Genomic DNA, 19563 nt, shown 5'->3' with positions numbered 1-19563 from the left:
TTTTCTTACGTGTTTTACAATCATCTGGACTCAACATTTAAGTTCAAAACTTCAGATTTTAACCTTGACCCCATTTTATTTCCTTCTACATTGCAGGCTTTGGTTTTAACTTTTTTTCCTCCCCATTTTGCTTTTGGATGGTCAGGTCTTTGACATTTTTTTTGTTTCGTTATTTTTCCCATTATCACTCCCTTTCACCACCAACATTTTTTTCTGTCATATAACCTCTCCACATTATTACAGACTTTGCTTTTTGTTCTTTCACCCTTCACTTAACATAGAACACAGAACATTACAGCGCAGTACAGGCCCTTTGGTCCTCGATGTTGTGACTCCCTGTCATACTAATCTGAAGCCCATCCTACCTACACTATTCCATGTATGTCCATATGCCTGTCCAATGACAACTTAAATGCACTTAAACTTGGCGAATCTACTACTGTTGCAGGAAAAGCATTCCATACCCTTACTACTCTCTGAGTAAAGAAACTGCCTCTGACATCTGTCTGATACCTATTTCCCTCACTTTAAAGTTGCCGTCCTGTTTGCCGTCCCCATTTGCTTGATTACATTTCTAAGTACACGTCGTTCTACTAAAACCCACATTTTGTTAACACAAATTCGCTATAACTTGTTTGACGAATTAGGGACACTGTTTCTAAAGTGCAAAATTTTAAACTGTGTATTGGTTATAATGCGATTCTGGCCCCATTAGTTTAAATGGTGCTGCTATTACATGATTTTCTTATAACACGGGGTTGCACAAGAACTGAACTATGCACTACAGCAGAACTGACTGCATCTTCAGTTAGAAGGCCATTGACCTGAAATATTTATTCTATTTCTCTCTTCACTGATGTTGCCTAGCATGTACAGTATTTCTAGCATTTTCTGCTTTTGTTTCAGATCTCCTGTATCTGCAGTTTTTCACAAATGGAAAGAACACAGTTTTCTTTCACTCCTCTGGCAACAGTAGTAAAACAATTCAGAGGAATAATAACTCCCTTATTATTTATAATATTAAATTCCTACAGAATGTATTATAAAATTATATTAAGCTCATTCCTTTATTAGCATTATAAAGTGAATAATGTTATGGTAAGGACATCTCAGGTAGAATTATTGGAATTGTTATTCATCTGAAAGTTTATTTATCCGAACAGACAAGCCTTACCAAGTCTCCATACATCTCAAAATTAGGGAAGAACAATTGTTTCATTACTAAATAACAGTATGTTACACAAGTATTACAGGTCAGAAAATAGACCTTGTGGGATATACAACTGTTAATAATGATACATTCCTGATGCTACAGACATATTCGTGTGCTGACCTGTCATAACCAAGTGTGCAAGCTTGCATCAAGAGCTATTCTTGATTCTCATGGCCCAAGGGCAAAGGGGAAGGAGAAATGTGTTAAATTGTAACAGCTGTTTTGGGTATGGTATGACAACAGGTGTGCAGGAATCTCAAAGGAATGATTGGTAACTCAATTAATTCTAGGTAGAGGACTCAACAAGCACAAAATAGAGCATCCGTGGGACAAAGTCATATTTTCTACCAAACGGCAATGAGTAATAGGAAAAGTCATTAGAAACCTTCTGGACTATAAGCTGGTCGTTCATAAGAGAGAGGTAAATGGTTAACCTTAGGGTCACCATGCCTCAGTGAGAGGAGAGGATTCAGAAGAAGGATTCTTCACGGTAACCTCAGCTGGTGACAGAATTTAAGCCTGTTGACATCACTCCAAAATGTCAAATCAGCCATTCAGCTAACTGAACTATTTAACTAACCCTCTCACAAATTTTCAATTTTATTTTGTAAACTACTGGTTAAGTACTTTATTGTATTCATTGTTGCATGTGTTAAGTCAAAACTATTACAAATATAGCAATGAGTAACTGAACATGGGGTTACACATCTGTAAAGAATGAAAAAAAATGTTTTCACAAATTGACATATATTCCATTGGATGCTTCATCTTTTATAGCTGATAGGTTTAACAAACAGATAAATCTGCCTTGGCAAAATGGAACATATATGAAACAAATTATTTGATATAACAAACTGTGAAACAATTTCAGCATGAGTTACAAACAACTTTTACTTCATAGAAAAGCTGTACCACAGAATGAGAGTGGAAATTACAACTTTAAAGAATTTTGTTTTAGCTACAAAAGTGTATACATGACTAACATTTCCAGACTGCTTAAGATGGAAAAATAGATCTATGAAATTTCTAAGTTATATTAGCCATTATTTAAAGATTAAGAGAACATTTGAGTTAAACAAAGAAATAAAATATGAAATACTGTAAGCAGTCATGAAGACTGCTGCTGGTTGTTGGATTATTCTATGCTGCCAAGAATTTAAACATCATTTACGTACATGGTAGAATTTGAAATACAACTAAACTGACTGAAGAAATAAAAATAATAATGATTCAGTCAAAAATGTAAAGTGAAAATGGATGAGGTATTGAGTCAGTCTACTTATGCAGTTTACTGAGTATTCAATTTAAAGCACCACTGCATTTGTACAAGATTGCTTGGGCTTTGTAATAAACCACTCTATAGTATAAGTGAGAAAACGTAGAATTGACAAAGTAAGACTTATTTTATCAAAGATTTGGATCATAGCTACTAGACTGAAATGTTTGGATTGGCAAACTAATGTGATGCAAGAGGAATAAAGAGTATAGGAACAGTTGCATGCATTATGTAGAAATTAACTAATTCAATATTCATTGCTTAAAGACACATCAGAAGCAAATCATGCACTTGAACATAAAATAAAATGCAGGTCTATCACAGACAAAAATCCTTCCATACCTCAGTATAGCAAAACAGACATCATGAAACATATCTTAAAATAGACTTTTGAAGACTGAAAAGAAACATTGCTGCTAATCCTTTTTGGTATTTAAAAATTAGTGCGCAACTACAACCATGAAGGATACAACCTTACCACATGGATCTTCTGGACAATCATGGGCTCACATGACCTTTTCCAAGTCTGCAGTGTATGATTTGGTGGATGGGGATTGCTAGGGAAATAATGAATCAATGCTCAAATACTTTGCAAAAACTACACTTTGCAGGTCCTGCCCTCAAGGCCGGATTGACTCTCAAGAAAAGTGGCTGGAAAATCATGAGATTTTAGATAGTTTGCTTACAATGGAAACTTCTGGCTTATTACAATACTTATTAATAATATATGCACCAGATGCTACATTAACTCCAATGACATTGTAATGCATTGGTGACTTGCTACTACACAACAATCCTTTCATTTTCATAAATGCAGTCAAATCATCTTTACATCCATTAAATAGAGCACGATTATCAAACAACTACTTACGATGATAGAAAGGCTTACTCATACCTTGCATCTTTCTAGATACAAACAGCTATTAATCTCTTCAGCAGCAGTCTGCAACTGACAAATTACATACATATTTACATACATATTTCTATGAAAAGTAACATCACAGTGACAATTACATATGTTTCTGCTGTGGGTTGAATATAATTGCCTTCTGATCCATTTGTAACTTAATATGTCAACAAACCAGCTTTAAATTGTTTCACCCACTGAACATTTCCCTCAGAGTCATTGTTGATATGAAAGATACCTAACACAATCTATATATGGCTTTCATACACTACCCCCTCTGTTTTGTTTGTTTGTATCTTGGGTAAACTCTCTTCACTATGTTCAAGTCGACTGCTTCCTTGAGATAGTGTGTCAATGCTCTGTTTTTCTGATTGGGAATGTACTGAAACTTGAACTGCAATCTCTTGGCATTCCTCGTGCACATAGGAGTCATCTGATTCACCTGAAGGTGAACTGCTGCGTTGTATTTCAGTACCAATAGTGTAAATATCCTCATTGCCCCTAACTACCTGTCCATCTTTATTTTCATTTGTTGCCTGTTCTGTATCTTCCATCCATACAGCTTCGATGATATCCTCTACAAATGCTCTGCAGTTCAAGATAAGAGGTGGTAGAGGAACACTACGAGCAAGTTCTTCAATGTACCTTGCAAACTCCATGGTCTTGAACTGAGTTACTTTGGCTAGTTCAAGCGTTTTTGCAGATGTAATAATAGGAATGCGTTTTGCAATTTCAAATGCCTTCTGCAATTTTTCTGCTCCTTCCATCTTAAAGAAATCATTGATTGCTTTTTCAGTTTTCCTCAGATGACTGCTCATCATGCAGAGACGAGTGATGTTCAATATCATAACAATTGTGAAAGCAATGAGGCAAACGATCATATAATAAACACCCATGTCGCCAGTAGTGAAGACAACACGCAAAGTGACTGTATAATTTAAGGTTCCATGAGAATTTTTTGAGACACATGTGTAACGACCTCGATCGGCAAATGTAATTCTGGTGATATTTAGCTCTCCACTGTCTAAAATAAGCCATTTTCCATCTGTATAATAAAGAGGAGGAAATCAGAATTCATAGAGTTACACTTGTAGAAGGAATAGGAAAATGACAGAAATAATTTCACTCTACATTTTATAGACCTAGCAACAAGATTTAAATTTTCAACAATAATATTTAAGAGTAAAACAGAGTAATTATTGACAAATTCACTGAGAAATTTATAGAGACTGCACTTGAGATACCAGCAATGATTCTTGCTGATAATGAAGGAGAGTTTGCCAATGATCACTCAGAAACACGAAGCAAATACGAACATCATGGTTATTCATAACATAACTGGAAGTACTTTCAGCAAGACTCTGTGAAAGATATTTGCAACTAACAATGAAATAAAACATTTTCACTGATCAACCTGATGGCAAGATGACAACCGAAGAATGGCATTCCTGAAGAAGGGCTTATACCCGAAACATCGATTCTCCTGCTCCTTGGATGCTACCTGACCTGCTGCACTTTTCCAGCAACACATTTTTCAGCAATGGGTAGTTCATGCAAAGAATTTATTCTACATTGTTGGAGGTTATAATTCAATTCAATTAATCCATGGCCAATGAACTGTTTTCTATTATGTGAGATAATCCTCCTACTTTAAAATCAATGCAATTTCACGTACTTTAAATGCTTTACATGCAGGGGCACAAGCTGAGCTCTCACAAAATTCAGCAAAGTGCATTATATATAAAAAAAAAGGACCAAAGGGAATGGAAAAGTGCAGCTAAGATACTAAATCATCATAGGAAGATGACAGTGTACAGGTATCCCCTGCTATCTGAAAGTAGAGCATTCCTCCAAAACCTTTCGTATGCCAAAAAGGCCTAAAGTGAAGAAGCATTAATTTATATGGGAAATATTTTGACTTTTATCGTAAAAGCAAAAACCTTCTTCGGATTTCTTTCAGTTAGGGAAAACAGGTACTAATGTAGGTCTTTTGTAAAAGCAAAGTGGCATAAAGCAAACTTTTGAAAAGCGGGGAATACCTGTATCAGTAGAAGGGACAAAACAGACACAAAGTCAGGTCAGTCAACGAAATATCTGGACATTCAGACCACACCAGATGCAGCTTCTGGTCTGTTGGAGTTTTTTTTTAACCAATGCTTCACAAACTAATCTTTCAGATAAGTCTTCACCTGAAGTTGGGTTCATAATATTTCTTGAGTAAGAATGAGAAATTTGCCTTTAGCTTAGGAAACAAAGAAAATTATGAGGCAGCTAAAGTATTTTGGCTATTGAAACACTGGCTTTTATGGAGGCCGTGAATATGGAATTTGTCAAAACATTAAACATGGATTTACTCAAGATTGTGTAGATAATTGTTCACTGTGGCACAATGTCTCCTCTTTATCCCGAAATAAGCTTTACATTTTCTTCAATTATCCATTTATTGCTCATAGACAATGTTTCGAATCCTTTTTATGTTACTCATTAAAATGAAACAATTGTCTATATAGCATTTTTCACAACTAGACAGTTCTGTACAGCAATAAAGCACTTTCAAAGCGTAGGGCCAGCTGTAATGTAGGATGTATGACTATAGATATTTAACATAGCAAGCTCTAACAAACACCTGAAATAACTCTTTAACCTTTTATCTGAAAGGTGAGACTTCTGGCAGTATATAACACCCTCAGTACTGCGCTGGAGCATCAGCTTTTGTAGTCAGATCCTAAATTGGAACCCACAAGCTTCTAACACAGTGACGTGAGTGTTACCAATTTAATCTCAACACACACTGAGTCTAACGCTCTCTTTGTTCCCGTACTCCACCTTTCATTCTCCTCTGCATTTTTTGTACTGTATTCAAGATATTATGCATCTGAAAATGTTCTAAGTTCCCAAATGTTTACCAAAGGATTATCCAATAAATGTAAGCCTATAATATTATGCAATAACTTTTCCATGATTACATTTTGTACCTTGATGCTTTCTGCAAAATATGAAAATATCCTTTCACCATTCAGTGGCACAAAATAAAAGTAAGCTATAATTTATTCTGCCAATCCAACATTTGCACTATACAAAGGCCAGGCAAAAAAACATTTCCAAAAACAGAGAAGGAAATTACTGCTCCTCGACATTCCATGACACTGTTATCACTGAATCCCTCAATATCAACACTCTGGGGTCACCATTGACCTGAACAAAGAGACCTTGGTGTGCAGGTTCATGGCTTCTTGAAAGTGGAGTCACAGGTAGATAGGATAGTTTGGTATGCTTTCCTTTATTGGTCAGAGTATTGAGTACAGGAGTTGGGAGGTCATGTTGTGGCTGTACAGGACATTAGCTAGTCCACTGTTGGAACATTGCGTGAAATTCTGGTCTCCTTCCTATCAGAAAGATGTCGTGAAACTTGAAAAAGTTCAGAAAAGATTTACAAGGATGTTGCCAAGGTTGGAAGGACCTGAGCTACAGGGAGAGGCTGAACGGGCTGTGACTGTTTTCTCTGGAATGTCGGAGGCTGAGGGGTGACCTAATAGAGGTTTACAAAATCATAAGGGGCATGGATAGGATAAATAGACAAAGTCTTTTCCCTGAGGTTAGGGAGTCCAGAACTAGAGGCTATAGGTTTAGGGTGAGAGGGGAAAGATATAAAAGAGACCGAAGGGGCAACTTTTTCATGCAGAGGGTGGTATGTGTATGGAATGAACTGCCAGAGGATGTGGTGGAGGCTGGTACAATTGCAACATTTAAGAGGCATTTAGATGGGTACATGAATAGGAAGTGTTTGGAGGGATATGGGCCGGGTGCTGGCAGGTGGGAATAGATTGGGTTGGGATATCTGGTTGGCATGGACGGGTTGGACCGAAGGGTCTGTTTCCATGCTGTACATCTCTAGGATTCTATGAGATGAGCCATCCAAATACCACTGAATATAACAGCAGGTCAGAAGCTTGGAATTCTGCAGAGAGTAATTCACCACCTCCCCCCATCTCTTAAAATCCTGTCCACCATTTACAAAACATGTAAGAAGTGTGATGGAATACTCTCCATTTGCCTGGATAGATGCAACTCCAATTACACTCAATAAGCTCAATTCATTTGGGACAAAGCAGCATATTAGATTAGCAGCCCATATGCCAACTTCAACATTCACGTCCTTCTCCACTGATGCACAATGACAGCAAATTACAAGCTAAACTGCAGTTATTCACTAAAGCTCCTCTGAAGCATCTTAAAAACATGTGACCTCTGCCACCTAGAAGCACAAGGGCAGATGTATGGAAATACTACCATCTGGAAGTTTCACTTCAAATCATACACCATCCTGACTTGAAAGTATATCATTATTCCTTCACTCTTCCTGGGTCAGAATCCTTAAACTCACATCTGAAAATCACTGCTGCTACTCCTGAAGGACAAGAACAGTTCAAGAAGGCAACCAATCACCACTATCTTCTCCAGAGCAATTAGGGGTGAGCAATAAATGTTGACCTAGCCAATCACATCCACATTCAATTCACAAAAGGCCTTCAGCCAATCTTGCCAGGCTCAATTCCAACTTTAAAAACTTATTCAAAAAACGATTTCCTAACTTTATTAGCACAGGTACAGCTTCACCAGTGGATACAAAACTGTCTTGCAAACACCAATACTGACTGTCTGTCTGAAACTGAAATTATGTTACCATTCTAAAAACTGGCATCTACACCTTAAGGACAGAACTTATTTTAAGGTATAATTTTTCAAATAATAGAAATTCTTAATATTATCCAAATTGTATATTTTTAAAGTAAACATATTATGTAATCGATCATAAGAAAAATGCTCAAATATTTATAGCTGAGGGATCTAAACTTCACTTTACCTAGTTCTCCTGATTCCTCCAAAAGATCACCCTTTGAGTTGTACCATAGTACATTGTGCAACTGACTGTTGTTCACATTGCACTCAATCAATACACTGGTTCCTTCTTTCACTATTATGTCACGATGTGCTGGTAGGCTTGAAAGAAGACGCGATCCTGCATTTGTTGCCAAAATGGTCCTTTCTGTACTGTGATTTGTACCATTATATAATGTGCAAACAAGTGTACAGCAGTTGAAAATCAAACTTAGTGTTAAACCTGAGCGCTTCATGGAAAAGAATGAGATTTTCAGCATTTACACAATAGGCAAGTGTAAGTACTCCTTAAATCTCAAGCAAATCCAATGCAATATAATTTAAGTTTCATGTGGAAACACAGCTTTCCAAAAAGAAGTTCATTAGGCTGTCCAGTTCTGTGATATTCATGTAGAGTCCTGATTAGGTTCTCACATGTTGGTCCAAGCTCAACAAAAATCTGGAATTATAAAAACAGAAATCCATGAACACAAATTCATGTACTTAAATTCATTAACATGACAATCTTTTACAAATCACAACAAACTTATAAAGGACATTCACTGTAAAATTGTTTTCTGCTACAAATAAGGATGGATAAATTTTTCACAAAGCAAGTTCAGAAAACCAGAAACGAGCTTTTAACAGTATTTGCTTTTATTGTGTTTTGCCTGTTTACAATTTTTTTTAAAAGAGAAAATCACTACCTGATGCTTTAAGGACATTGTAAAGTAGCAGCTGCAGAAATATTAAACAAAACCATGAAGAAAAAGCAATTACAATTACGTAGCATTGGAGAGACTAATGATCTCAATAATACAGAAGTTTCAATAATAGTGACAGATTAGTATTTAACTGATAATGATATCCTACAAAATTTCATTTCACACAATAACAGGAATGATATCAAAGGAATAAGGTTGTGGTTGTTGGAGGCTGAAGGAGTTCGTCAGAACAGTGTCCTGGGTTCAATCATCTTCAGCTGCATCCATGACACTCCCTCCATCACAAAGTCAAAAGTGGGATGTTCATTGATGGAAGTACACTATACAGTTTCAATCACGATTCTTCAGACAAAAAAGCAGTCCATGACAATATGTAGTAATACATATTGTCATCCAACCCCAGCCTCACCTCCGCTACATCGATGACTGTATCGGCGCTGCCTTGTGCTCCCACGAGGAGGTTGAACAGTTCATCCACTTTGCCAACACCTTCCACCCCGACCTCAAATTCATCTGGACCGTCTCAGACTCCTCCCTCCCCTTCCTAGACCTTTCCATTTCTATCTCGGGTGACCGAATCAACACGGACATTTACTATAAACCGACTGACTCCCACAGCTACCTAGACTACACCTCCTCCCACCCTGCCCCCTATAAAAACACCATCCCATATTTCCAATTCCTTCGTCTCCGCCGCATCTGCTCCCAGGAGGACCAGTTCCAATACCATACAGCCAAGGTGGCCTCCTTCTTCAAGGACCGCAGTTTCCCCCCAGATGTGATCGACGATGCCTTCGACCGCATCTCCTCCACTTTCCGCTGCTCTGCCCTTGAGCCCCGCCCCTCCAATCGCCACCAGGACAGAACTCCACTGCTTCTCACGTACCACCCCACCAACTTACATATACAGTATATCATCCGCCGTCATATCCACCACCTCCAAACGGACGCCACCACCAGGGATATATTTCCCTCCCCTCCCCTATCAGCGTTCCGAAAAGACCACTCCCTCCGTGACTCCCTCACCTACCACCCCACCAACCCAACCTCCACTCCCGGCACCTTCCCCTGCAATCGCAAGAAATGCAAAACTTGCGCCCACACCTCCTCTTTTACTTCTCTCCAAGGCCCCAAGGGATCCCTCCATATCTGCCACAAATTCACCTGCACCTCCACACACATCATCTATTGCATCCGCTGCACCCGATGTGGCCTCCTCTATATTGGGGAGACAGGCCGCCTACTTGCAGAACGTTTCAGAGAACACCTCTGGGACACCCGGACCAACCAACCAACCCAACCACCCCGTGGCTCAACACTTTAACTCCCCCTCCCACTCCACCAAGGACATGCAGGTCCTTGGACTCCTCCATCGCCAGACCATAACAACACGACGGTTGGAGGAAGAGCGCCTCATCTTCCGCCTAGGAACCCTCCAACCACAAGGGATGAACTCAGATTTCTCCAGTTTCCTCATTTCCCCTCCCCCCATCTTGTCTCAGTCAAATCCCTCGAACTCAGCACCGCCTTCCTAACCTGCAATCTTCTTCCTGACCTTTCCGCCCCCAACCCACTCCGGCCTATCACCCTCACCTTGACCTCCTTCCACCTATCACATCTCCAACGCCCCTCCCCCAAGACCCTCCTCCCTACCTTTTATCTTAGCCTTCTGGACACACTTTCCTCATTCCTGAGGAAGGGCTTATGCCCGAAACGTCAAATCTCCTGTTCCTTGGATGCTGCCTGACCTGCTGCGCTTTTCCAGCAACACATTTTCAGCTGTAATAATACCTGGACAACATTCAGACTGTGCAGATAGATGGTTAGAAATACTTATGCCATACAAGTTTCAGGCTTTGACCTTTCATCATCATCCTGGGGTTACGGTTTCCAGAATCTTAACTTCAACCATCCATTCACTTAATGGGACTACAATATTCTGTGGCAAGTGACTTACTTGCTGTCTTTCCCAAAGTCTGTCAAACATCGACAAGACACAAGTCATCAGTGTGACGCGTTACTCTCCAAGCCCAGATGACGTAACTCCAGTAACACTCAAGAAGCTCATTCACCTTGAAGGAGAATGCAGCCTTCTTGATTGGTAGCCCAGCCAGCATTCAACTTAAAACATTCACTCCCTCCACTACCAGTGCACCATTACTCAATTTGTATTAGTTAAAAGTTGTACTGCAGCAAAGTGCCAAACCCTTGAACTCTTATCACTGATTATGACATGAGCCAGGAGGTGCATATTTATATCCAAGTCACACACAATCCTGACTCAGAATTATATCGCTATTCCATCAATGTTGAGACAGTATCCTGGAATTTCCTTTTTAACAATAATGTCAGAATGAATTTAACACATAGACTGCAACAGTTCAGGAAAGTAGCTCACCATGACTTGCTGAAAGATAATACAGCAAAATCACAATAAGCCAAATCTGGATAACCAGATATTTCAGTGTGGCTCAGTTGCCAGCTAATCATAAAGTCAGAATGGGAAATCCAATATGAAGACGCCTGAGAGAGGCCAAGTTCTTGACTACAGGTAATTATAAATTGGCTGTTCCTGGGCATATGACTGTGCAAACTGATCAGAGCAGAGTTTGACGCGGCTCGAGCATGAAGACCCAGGCAAACCTTCAACAATGGCTGCATGCCATGAAAATGTTTGCACCAAAAGACAATTTTTAATATGTTGAAACGAGATTATTTTACTGCCTTTTTTAGATTGTTCCTTAATGTTTAAAGGTGAATGCATAATGTTGAAAAGCGAAGTTCGGATGGCCAGTGCCAACATGGATAGCACCAAAAGTCCTATCTGGATGCATCATAGCATGGTATGGCAACTGCACTTCCCAGGACCACAAGAAACAACAGTTGTGAAGACAGCCCAGTCCATCCATTGACTCCATCTATATTTCCCGCTGCCTTAGGAAAGCAACTAACGTAAGTAAAGACACGTCCCAATCTGGTTATACTCTTTTCCATCTGGCAGAAGATGGAAAATACACATACGAATAGATTCAAGAACTATCAGAAGTTTGAATGGACCTCTTAACTGGAGAGACGTGTAGAAAGAGAGATCACCACAGCTGGTATGGGAGATGAGTCATGGTCAGAGCAGTAGCAGAGCTATCACGGGCCAAGTCCTGGAAGCGAGTCGAGGGAGAACAGCGATTGCGGGCCGAGTCTCAGAATCAAGTCGCAGCTGGAGTGGGAGAAGAGTGATCAAATGCCAAGTTCCGGAAGAAAGTCATGGCTGAAGCCTGTAACAGCAGCTGTAAGCGTGCGTGGGCCGAGTCCTGGAAGCCAGTCATGAGCTGGAGCCCAGAGCAGGGAGCAGAGCAAACATAAGCTGAGCTGGGAGCCATGAGTCCTGAATGGAGGCCAGCACATGGAGGCAGCCAGGCTTTGTGTTCTGAAGCCTGGCATGCACGCACTCTGAAAAAAGGACTATAACTTGAGTACTTTAAAGATAGTTTTAATTCTCATTGTGGATCATTTAAACTCTGTATTCCCATGTTAGCCTTTTTTTAAATATTTCAATTCTGTAACATCATTTAAAGTTTCGGGTGTAGATTTGCTCACTGAGCTGTAGGTTTGATATCCAGACATTTCATTACCTGGCTAGGTAACATCATCAGTGGCAGCCCCCAAGTGAAGCGAAGCTGTTGTCTCCTGCTTTCTATTTATATCTTTCTCCTGGATGGGGTTCCTGGGGTTTGTGGTGATGTAATTTCCTGTTCATTTTCTGAGGGGTTGGTAGATGGCATCGGGATCTACGTGTTTGTTTATGGCGTTGTGATTGGAGTGCCAGGCCTCTAGGAATTCTCTGGCATGTCTTTGGTTAGCCTGTCCCAGGATAGACGTGTTGTCCCAGTCGAAATGGTGGTTTTTTTCATCCGTGTGTAGGGCTACGAGGGAGAGAGGGTCGTGTCTCTTTGTGGCTAGCTGGTGTTCATGTATCCTGGTGCCTAACTTTCTTCCGGTTTGTCCTACATAGTGTTTGTGGCAATCCTTGCATGGAATTTTGTAGATGACGTTGGTTTTGTCCATGGGTTGTACTGGGTCTTTTAAGTTTGTTAGTTTTTGTTTGAGAGTGTTGGTGGGTTTGTGTGCTACTAGGATTCCGAGGCATCTTAGTAGTCTGGCTGTCATTTCTGAAACTTCTTTGACGTATGGTAAGGTGGTTAGGGTTTCTGGCTGTGTTTGGTCTGCTTGTCGTGGTTTGTTCTCGAGGAATCTGCGCACTGTAATTTTTGAGTATCCGTTCTTCTTGAATACGTTGTATCAGTGGTTCTCCTCTGTTTTCTGAAGTTCGTCTGTGCTGCAGTGTGTGGTGGATTGTTGGAATACTGTTCCAATACAGCTTTGTTTGTGTGTGTTGGAATGGTTGCTGGTGTAGTTAAGTATTTGGTCAGTGTTTGTCGGTTTTCTGTTTACGCAGGTTTGGTTGTCCTTTCTTTTGATTGTGACGTCCAGAAATGCGAGTTTGTTGTCGGTTTCTTCCTCCTTGGTGAACTTTATGCCTGTGAGGGTGTTGTTGATGATGTTAAATGTCTCTTCTATCTTGTTTCGTTTTGTGATGACAAAGGTGTCATCTACGTAGCGGACCCAGATTTTTGGTCTGATGGTTAGTAGGGCTGTTTGTTCTAGTCTTTGCATTGCTGCTTCTGCTATGAATCCTGATAGCGGAGATCCCATGGGTGTGTCGTTGTTTCAGAAGTTTCAGAAATGACAGCCAGACTACTAAGACCCCCTCGGAATCCTAGTAGCACACAAACCCACCAACACTCTCAAACAAAAACTAACAAACTTAAAAGACCCAGTACAACCCATGGACAAGACCAACGTCATCTACAATATTCCATGCAAAGACGGCCACAAACACTATGTAGGACAAAGCGGAAGAAAGTTAGGCACCAGGATACACGAACACCAGCTAGCCACAAAAAGACACGACCCTCTCTCCCTCGTAGCCTTACCCACAGATGAAAACAACCCACCATTTCGACTGGGACAACACATCTATCCTGGGACAGGCTAAGCAAGGACATACCAGAGAATTCCTAGAGGCCTGGCACTCCAACCACAACGCCATAAACAAACACGTAGATCTAGATGCCATCTACCAACCCCTCAGAAAACGAACAGGAAATTACATCACCACAAACCCCAGGAACCCCATCCAGGAGAAAGAAATAAATAGGAAGCAGGAGACAACAGCTTCGCTTCACTTGGAGGTCGCCACTGGTGTTACGTAGCCAGGTAATGAAACGTCTGGATATCAAACCTACAGCTCAGTGAGCAAACCTACACCCTAAACCTCAACCTGAGCTACAAACTTTCACAAACCTTGCAAAGATCATTTAAAGTATTTGTACCTAGGTACCCTGTAACTAAGATGGCGCCGAGAGGTGACATTACAAACTTTTCACTGCACTCATTCAAGTGAACATGACAATAAAGGGTACTCTATTCGATTGTGCATCTGTGTTCTGCTACTCTGATGCATGTTGTCTCGTACGATCAGCCTGTACAGCACACAAAAGAACACTTTTCACTGTATCTTGGTGCATGTAACAACAATAAATTAAGCAAATGAGTTGCCTGAATAAAAAGCCACTCTAGAAACTTGTCACATAATACTTTTCAGTGCAGAACTGAGGGAGTGCTGCACTGCTGAAGTCATTGTCTTTTACTTAAGACATTAAGCGAAGTTAATGGCACAAATTTGAGCAAGAGCTGATGAATTCGGTTTTGATCAAGATTTATTCTTCAATTGATATTACTGGAAGATATTATCTATCATTAACTCCTGACTTTGTGGGACATTGCAGTGTGCAACTGCCTGTTGCAGTTAAGTAGTTGTAAACCACCTCAGGACATCTTATATTTGCAAAAGATCCTCACTAAATGTCAGATCTCTTTTCTTAACCTTCTATAACAATTGGTGAAATTCAAAATTCAGATTTAGTGGGACTTTTAAGTTGATATAATGTTATATTATGTTTCTCATTAAATGAATCAAGTAAGATTGATTCCTTAACAACATATATAGTGAATGAAGAGAAAAATAATCATTTAAATATATCAGGAAAATGCTCGTGTAATCCCAGAAAACAATAACAATATTCAATTGATAGATTTTATTTTCAGCCAAATTATTTCAACTTCCTGTATTAATAATCTTTAAGTGGAACTTTGGATATTCAAAGTAATGAATACATAGACCTCATAACCGCCATTTTAATTTTAAACAGGAAAGGCTTACTTAGCCAAAATGTTGTTAAAAAGCTGATTTGATTATTCCAGCAGACATAAAACCGTTGGAATAACAAACGCTCATTGTAAATCACGCTAACAATCATGCAATCAAATATATTTAACAATAAAAGGACAAATCCTCAAATTTGCTTAATATAAATTACTGGAACTAAAAGTCTAATATTAAATAAAAACGATTTATGAACTGAAGTTTCCCTGGGCAATTTCAGATATTGGTAACGGTATTAAAACAGGAAGAAAGGAATTCCACAACTCTGGCGATGAAACACGTTTACCCTATCTTACTTATTAGCGATTTATTACATTATAATACATCCAGATAACCGAAAAGCAAGATGAATTTGTCAATCGTTTTAAGCTTTCTGCCGACTGACCTTCGCTTCCTTTGTTTTCCTTCTTGCCGGAATCTAACAACTGACACATGCGCACTGAACCCCGCTGGGCATCCTGACCACTACCCCCCTCTCCCGCCAACAGATGGCGGTGTTTAGGGAGTAACTGCAGAGCGTGCGTAACGAACAGTGGCTAATCAAATCAATGCGACATGTTGTGGAGTTGAAGTGAAAACAGAAAGTGCTGGAAAAACTCCGCAGTTCTGGCCCCAGCTGACAGAGTTATACTTCACATCCGTTAATGTCTTGGGAAGCAGCTGCCTTATTCCTCTACGGGAGATGCTATAAAAGACTTAACCATGGATTTTCTGTTAGTAACGAAGTGCAGCTTTGCTCTACATTTGAATGCAAACCTGTCTGCAGTGTGCACCTACTGTTATTCCTGTAATCTCGGATTTAAAACAGTATCTGTAATGTATTTAGTTTACAATCCCTTTTCTCCTGAACAGACTAAATGTTATGCGCATGCCTAAACAAGGGGCTGACAGATTTGGCGCGTGCGCATCAAGGCCCCACCCCCCCGACCCTAATCTCAAACGCGGTCGGCTGACGCCACTTACCGCTTCCTGGGTGAAAGGTGAGTGACGTGGCCAGACAAGTTGTGGTCGGGAAGTGGCAGGTGAGAGGGGGGATGCGGGCTGTCAATGTGGCTCTCAGTCACCGGCCACTCGGTGCGGTCTCTGAGGTTTTAGGTGTAGGGCTCGGGCGGAATAGAGACCAGCAAATGCGGGTAATGTCTGCCAACCAGTCTGAGCTGCCAGGGCAGCAGTCTAGTGTCAGTGGGTATATTTAAACTGTGACTTTCTCAGTTTGAATTCAACGTCATATTTAAAGGTGCGACTTTAGATTAGATTAAAAATCACACAACATCAGGTTATAGTCCAACAGGTTTAATTAATCGAAATCATTAGATTAGATTAGTTTCCCTACAGTGTGGAAACTTGTCCACTTTATCTTAAAACGCTTTATCTACGGAACCGACTGATCCCACACGGACTCCGAACTCACCGCCCTCCTAACCTGCAATCCTCTTCCTGACCTCTCCGCCCCCACCCCACTCCGGCCTATCACCCTCACCTTGACCTCCTTCCACCTATCCCACCTCCATCGCCCCTCCCCCTAGTCCCTCCTCCCTACCTTTTATCTCAGCCTGCTTGGCTCTCCCTCTTATTCCTGATGAAGGGCTTATGCTCGAAACGTCGAATTCTCTATTCCTGAGATGCTGCCTAACCTGCTGTGCTTTGACCAGCAACACATTTGCAGTTATCATGAAACAGTACATCACAGATACGAGCACTTCGGTCCAGGATGTTGTACTGAACATGACGCCAAATTGCAATAATCTCTTCTGCCTGCCCTTGATCCATGTCCCTCCATATGTTCACGTGCTTATCTCAAAGTCTCTTAAACGCCCTGTCTACCTGCCTCCTCTCTGCCACCACTGGCAGCGTGTTCCAGACTCCTACCACTCCGGGTTTTAAAAAAAATCTTTCCTCTCGCATCTCCTTTTGAACTCCCCCGACCCCCCCCCCCCCCCCGCCTTAAATGCAAGCTCCCTAATGTTAGATTTGGAGGTGCTGGTGTTGGACTGGGGTGAGCAAAATTAAAAATTACGCAATACCAGGTTTATAGACCAACAGGTTTATTTGAACGGGGTAAAAACAATGACTGCAGATGCTGGAAACCAGATTCTGGATCAGTGGTGCTGGAAGAGCACAGCAGTTCAGGCAGCATCCAACCAGCAGCGAAATTGACATTTCGGGCAAAATCCCTTCATCAGGAATGAAGGCAGGGAGCCGGAAGCATGGAGAGATAAGGGAGGTTGCGGGTGGGGAGAGAGTAGCATAGAGTACAATGGGTGAGTGGGGGAGGAGATGAAGGTGATAGGTCAGGGAGGAGAGGGTGGAGTGGATAGGTGGAAAAGGAGCTAGGTAGGTTGGACAAGTCCGGACAAGTCATGGGGACAGTGCTGAGCGGGAAATTTGAAACTAGGGTGAGATGGGGGTAAGGGACATGAGGAAACTGTTGATGTCCACATTGATGCCCTGGGGTTGAAGTGTTCCGAGGTGGAAGATGAGATGTTCTTCCTCCAGGCGTCTGGTGGTGAGGCAGTGGTGGTGAAGGAGGCCAGGACCTCCATGTCCTCGGCAGAGTGGGAGGGGGAGTTGAAATGTTGGGCCACGGGGCGGTGTGGTTGATTGGTGCGGGTGTCTCGGAGATGGTCCCTAAAGCGCTCTGCTAGGAAGCGCTCAGTCTCCCCAATGTAGAGGAGACAGCATCGGGAGCAACGGATACAATAAATGATATTAGTGGATGTGCAGGTAAAACTTTGATGGATGTGGTAGGCTCCTTTAGGGCCTTGGATAGACGTGAGGGATGTGATGTGGGCGCAAGCTTCATAGTTCCTGCTGTGGCAGGGGAAAGTGCCAGGATGGGAGGGTGGGTCGTAGGGGGGTGTGGACCTGACTAGGTAGTCATGGAGGGAACGGTCTTTGCGGAAGGCGGAAAGGGGTGGGGAGGGAAATATATCCCTGGTGGTGGGGTCTTTTTGGAGGTGGTGGAAGTGTTGGCGGATGATTTGGTTTATGTGAAGGTTTGTAGGGTGGAAGGTGAGCACCAGGGGCATTCTGTCCTTGTTACGGTTGGAGGGGTGGGGTCTGAGGGCGGAGGTGTGGTATGTGGATGAGATGCGTTGGAGGGCATCTTTAACCACGTGGGAAGGGAAATTGTGGTCTCTAAAGAAGGAGGCCACCTGGTGTGTTCTATGGTGGAACTGGTCCTCCTGGGAGCAGATACGGCGGAGGCAGAGGAATTGGGAATACGGGATGGCATTTTTGCAAGAGATAGGGTAGGAAGAGGTGTAATCCAGGTAGCTGTGTGAGTCGGTGGGTTTGTAAAAAATGTCAGTGTCTAGTGTACTAGCTTCTGGAGTTCTTCTCCATCATCATCAGATGGTTGTGGAGGAGCAGTGCTCCGAAAGCTGGTGCATCTGGAAAAAAAACCTTTTGGACTGGGGTGGTGTGATTTTTAACTTTGTCCCAAACTTGAGATGTTTCAATTCTGGGGGAAAAGATTCTGACCATCAACTCTTTTTGGCATCTCATAATTCTATAGACTTCTATCAAGTCTCCCCTCAGCCTCTGCCATTCCAGAGAAAACAACCAAGGTTTTTTTACCCTCTAATCCAGGAAAATCCGACAATTCCTTTCTGCACCCTCTCCAAAGCCTCCACATCCTTCCTGTAATGTGATGATCAGAATTGAATGCAATATGCTGCTAGCCTGACTGAAGTCTTTTACAAAGATGCAACATGCCAACCTGACTCTTGTAGGCAAAAGTGAGGACTGCAGATGCTGGCGATTCGAGTTGCGAGTGTGGCGTTGGAAAAGCACGGCAAATCAGACAGTATCCGAGGAGTAGGAAAATCGATGTGTTGGGCAAAAGCATCCCTGATGAAGGGCTTTTGGCCGAAACGTCAATTTACCTGCTTGGATGCTGCCTGACCTGCTATGCTTTTCCAGCACCACAAACTCGAACCTGACTCTTTTATTCAATTCCCTGTTTTTATATGTAAAAGTTACTATTTTAATTGTTTATTTTGAACACACACTCGACAGTTTTCGCTGTTCTCTTGAAATGTCAAAATTGCTTGATGACGGACTTCTGTTTGATCCAAGGTTTTCCCCCCATTTAACTTGACTCCTCTTTCTAACACAGGTTTTCAGACTTTTTTTATTAGTTTAAGATATTCTACAATGTAAGTCTCATGTTCAGTTTGCTGTAGAGTACTGCCTTTGCTGTCTAGGAGTCCACCACATGAACTAAATGTCTGAGCTAGTGAAGCTAAGCTCTGCAGAGCATGCTGTTGGTGTAGGTAT

At 41.4% G+C, this 19563-nt stretch overlaps 2 protein-coding genes across 7 annotated transcripts in view; one reads left to right on the top strand and one right to left on the bottom strand.

The window, feature by feature from the left end:
- Nucleotides 1–2213: 2213 nt before the first annotated feature.
- LOC132823419 (microfibril-associated glycoprotein 3-like) lies at nt 2214–15837 on the bottom strand. Its single transcript, XM_060837238.1, has 3 exons — nt 15668–15837; nt 8261–8734; nt 2214–4441 (listed from the first exon to the last, which is right to left on the bottom strand). Exons 2-3 carry the CDS (start codon nt 8553–8555, stop codon nt 3645–3647), a joined length of 1092 nt encoding a protein of 363 aa, XP_060693221.1. The 5' UTR covers nt 8556–8734; nt 15668–15837; the 3' UTR covers nt 2214–3644.
- Nucleotides 15800–19563, top strand: part of fam114a2 (family with sequence similarity 114 member A2) — a 35738-nt gene continuing 31974 nt past the window's right edge. For 2 of the 6 annotated variants that reach the window (XM_060837236.1, XM_060837233.1), the window contains exon 1: nt 15800–15995. Coding sequence is in view for 1 of the 6 variants with exons in the window: in XM_060837232.1 (XP_060693215.1) it covers nt 16145–16262 (118 nt within the window). In the remaining 5 variants the exon portion in view is untranslated. Of the gene's footprint in view, nt 15996–16087; nt 16305–19563 lie in introns of those variants that run through there. The other 4 variants (XM_060837232.1, XM_060837235.1, XM_060837237.1 and 1 more) reach the window with 4 other exon arrangements.

Source organism: Hemiscyllium ocellatum, chromosome 16 (genome assembly GCF_020745735.1).
Source record: "Hemiscyllium ocellatum isolate sHemOce1 chromosome 16, sHemOce1.pat.X.cur, whole genome shotgun sequence".
Classification (NCBI taxonomy): Eukaryota; Metazoa; Chordata; class Chondrichthyes; order Orectolobiformes; family Hemiscylliidae; genus Hemiscyllium; species Hemiscyllium ocellatum.
This window is presented reverse-complemented; position numbering and strand designations above follow the sequence as displayed.

Coding starts and splice junctions, on each gene's coding strand:
- LOC132823419 (XM_060837238.1), bottom strand. CDS start 8,555: ATGCTGAAAATCTCATTCTTTTCCATGAAGCGCTCAGGTTTAACACTA. Junction 4,442..8,260: donor GGAGGAATCAGGAGAACTAG/GTAAAGTGAAGT, acceptor TTTATTATACAG/ATGGAAAATGGCTTATTTTA.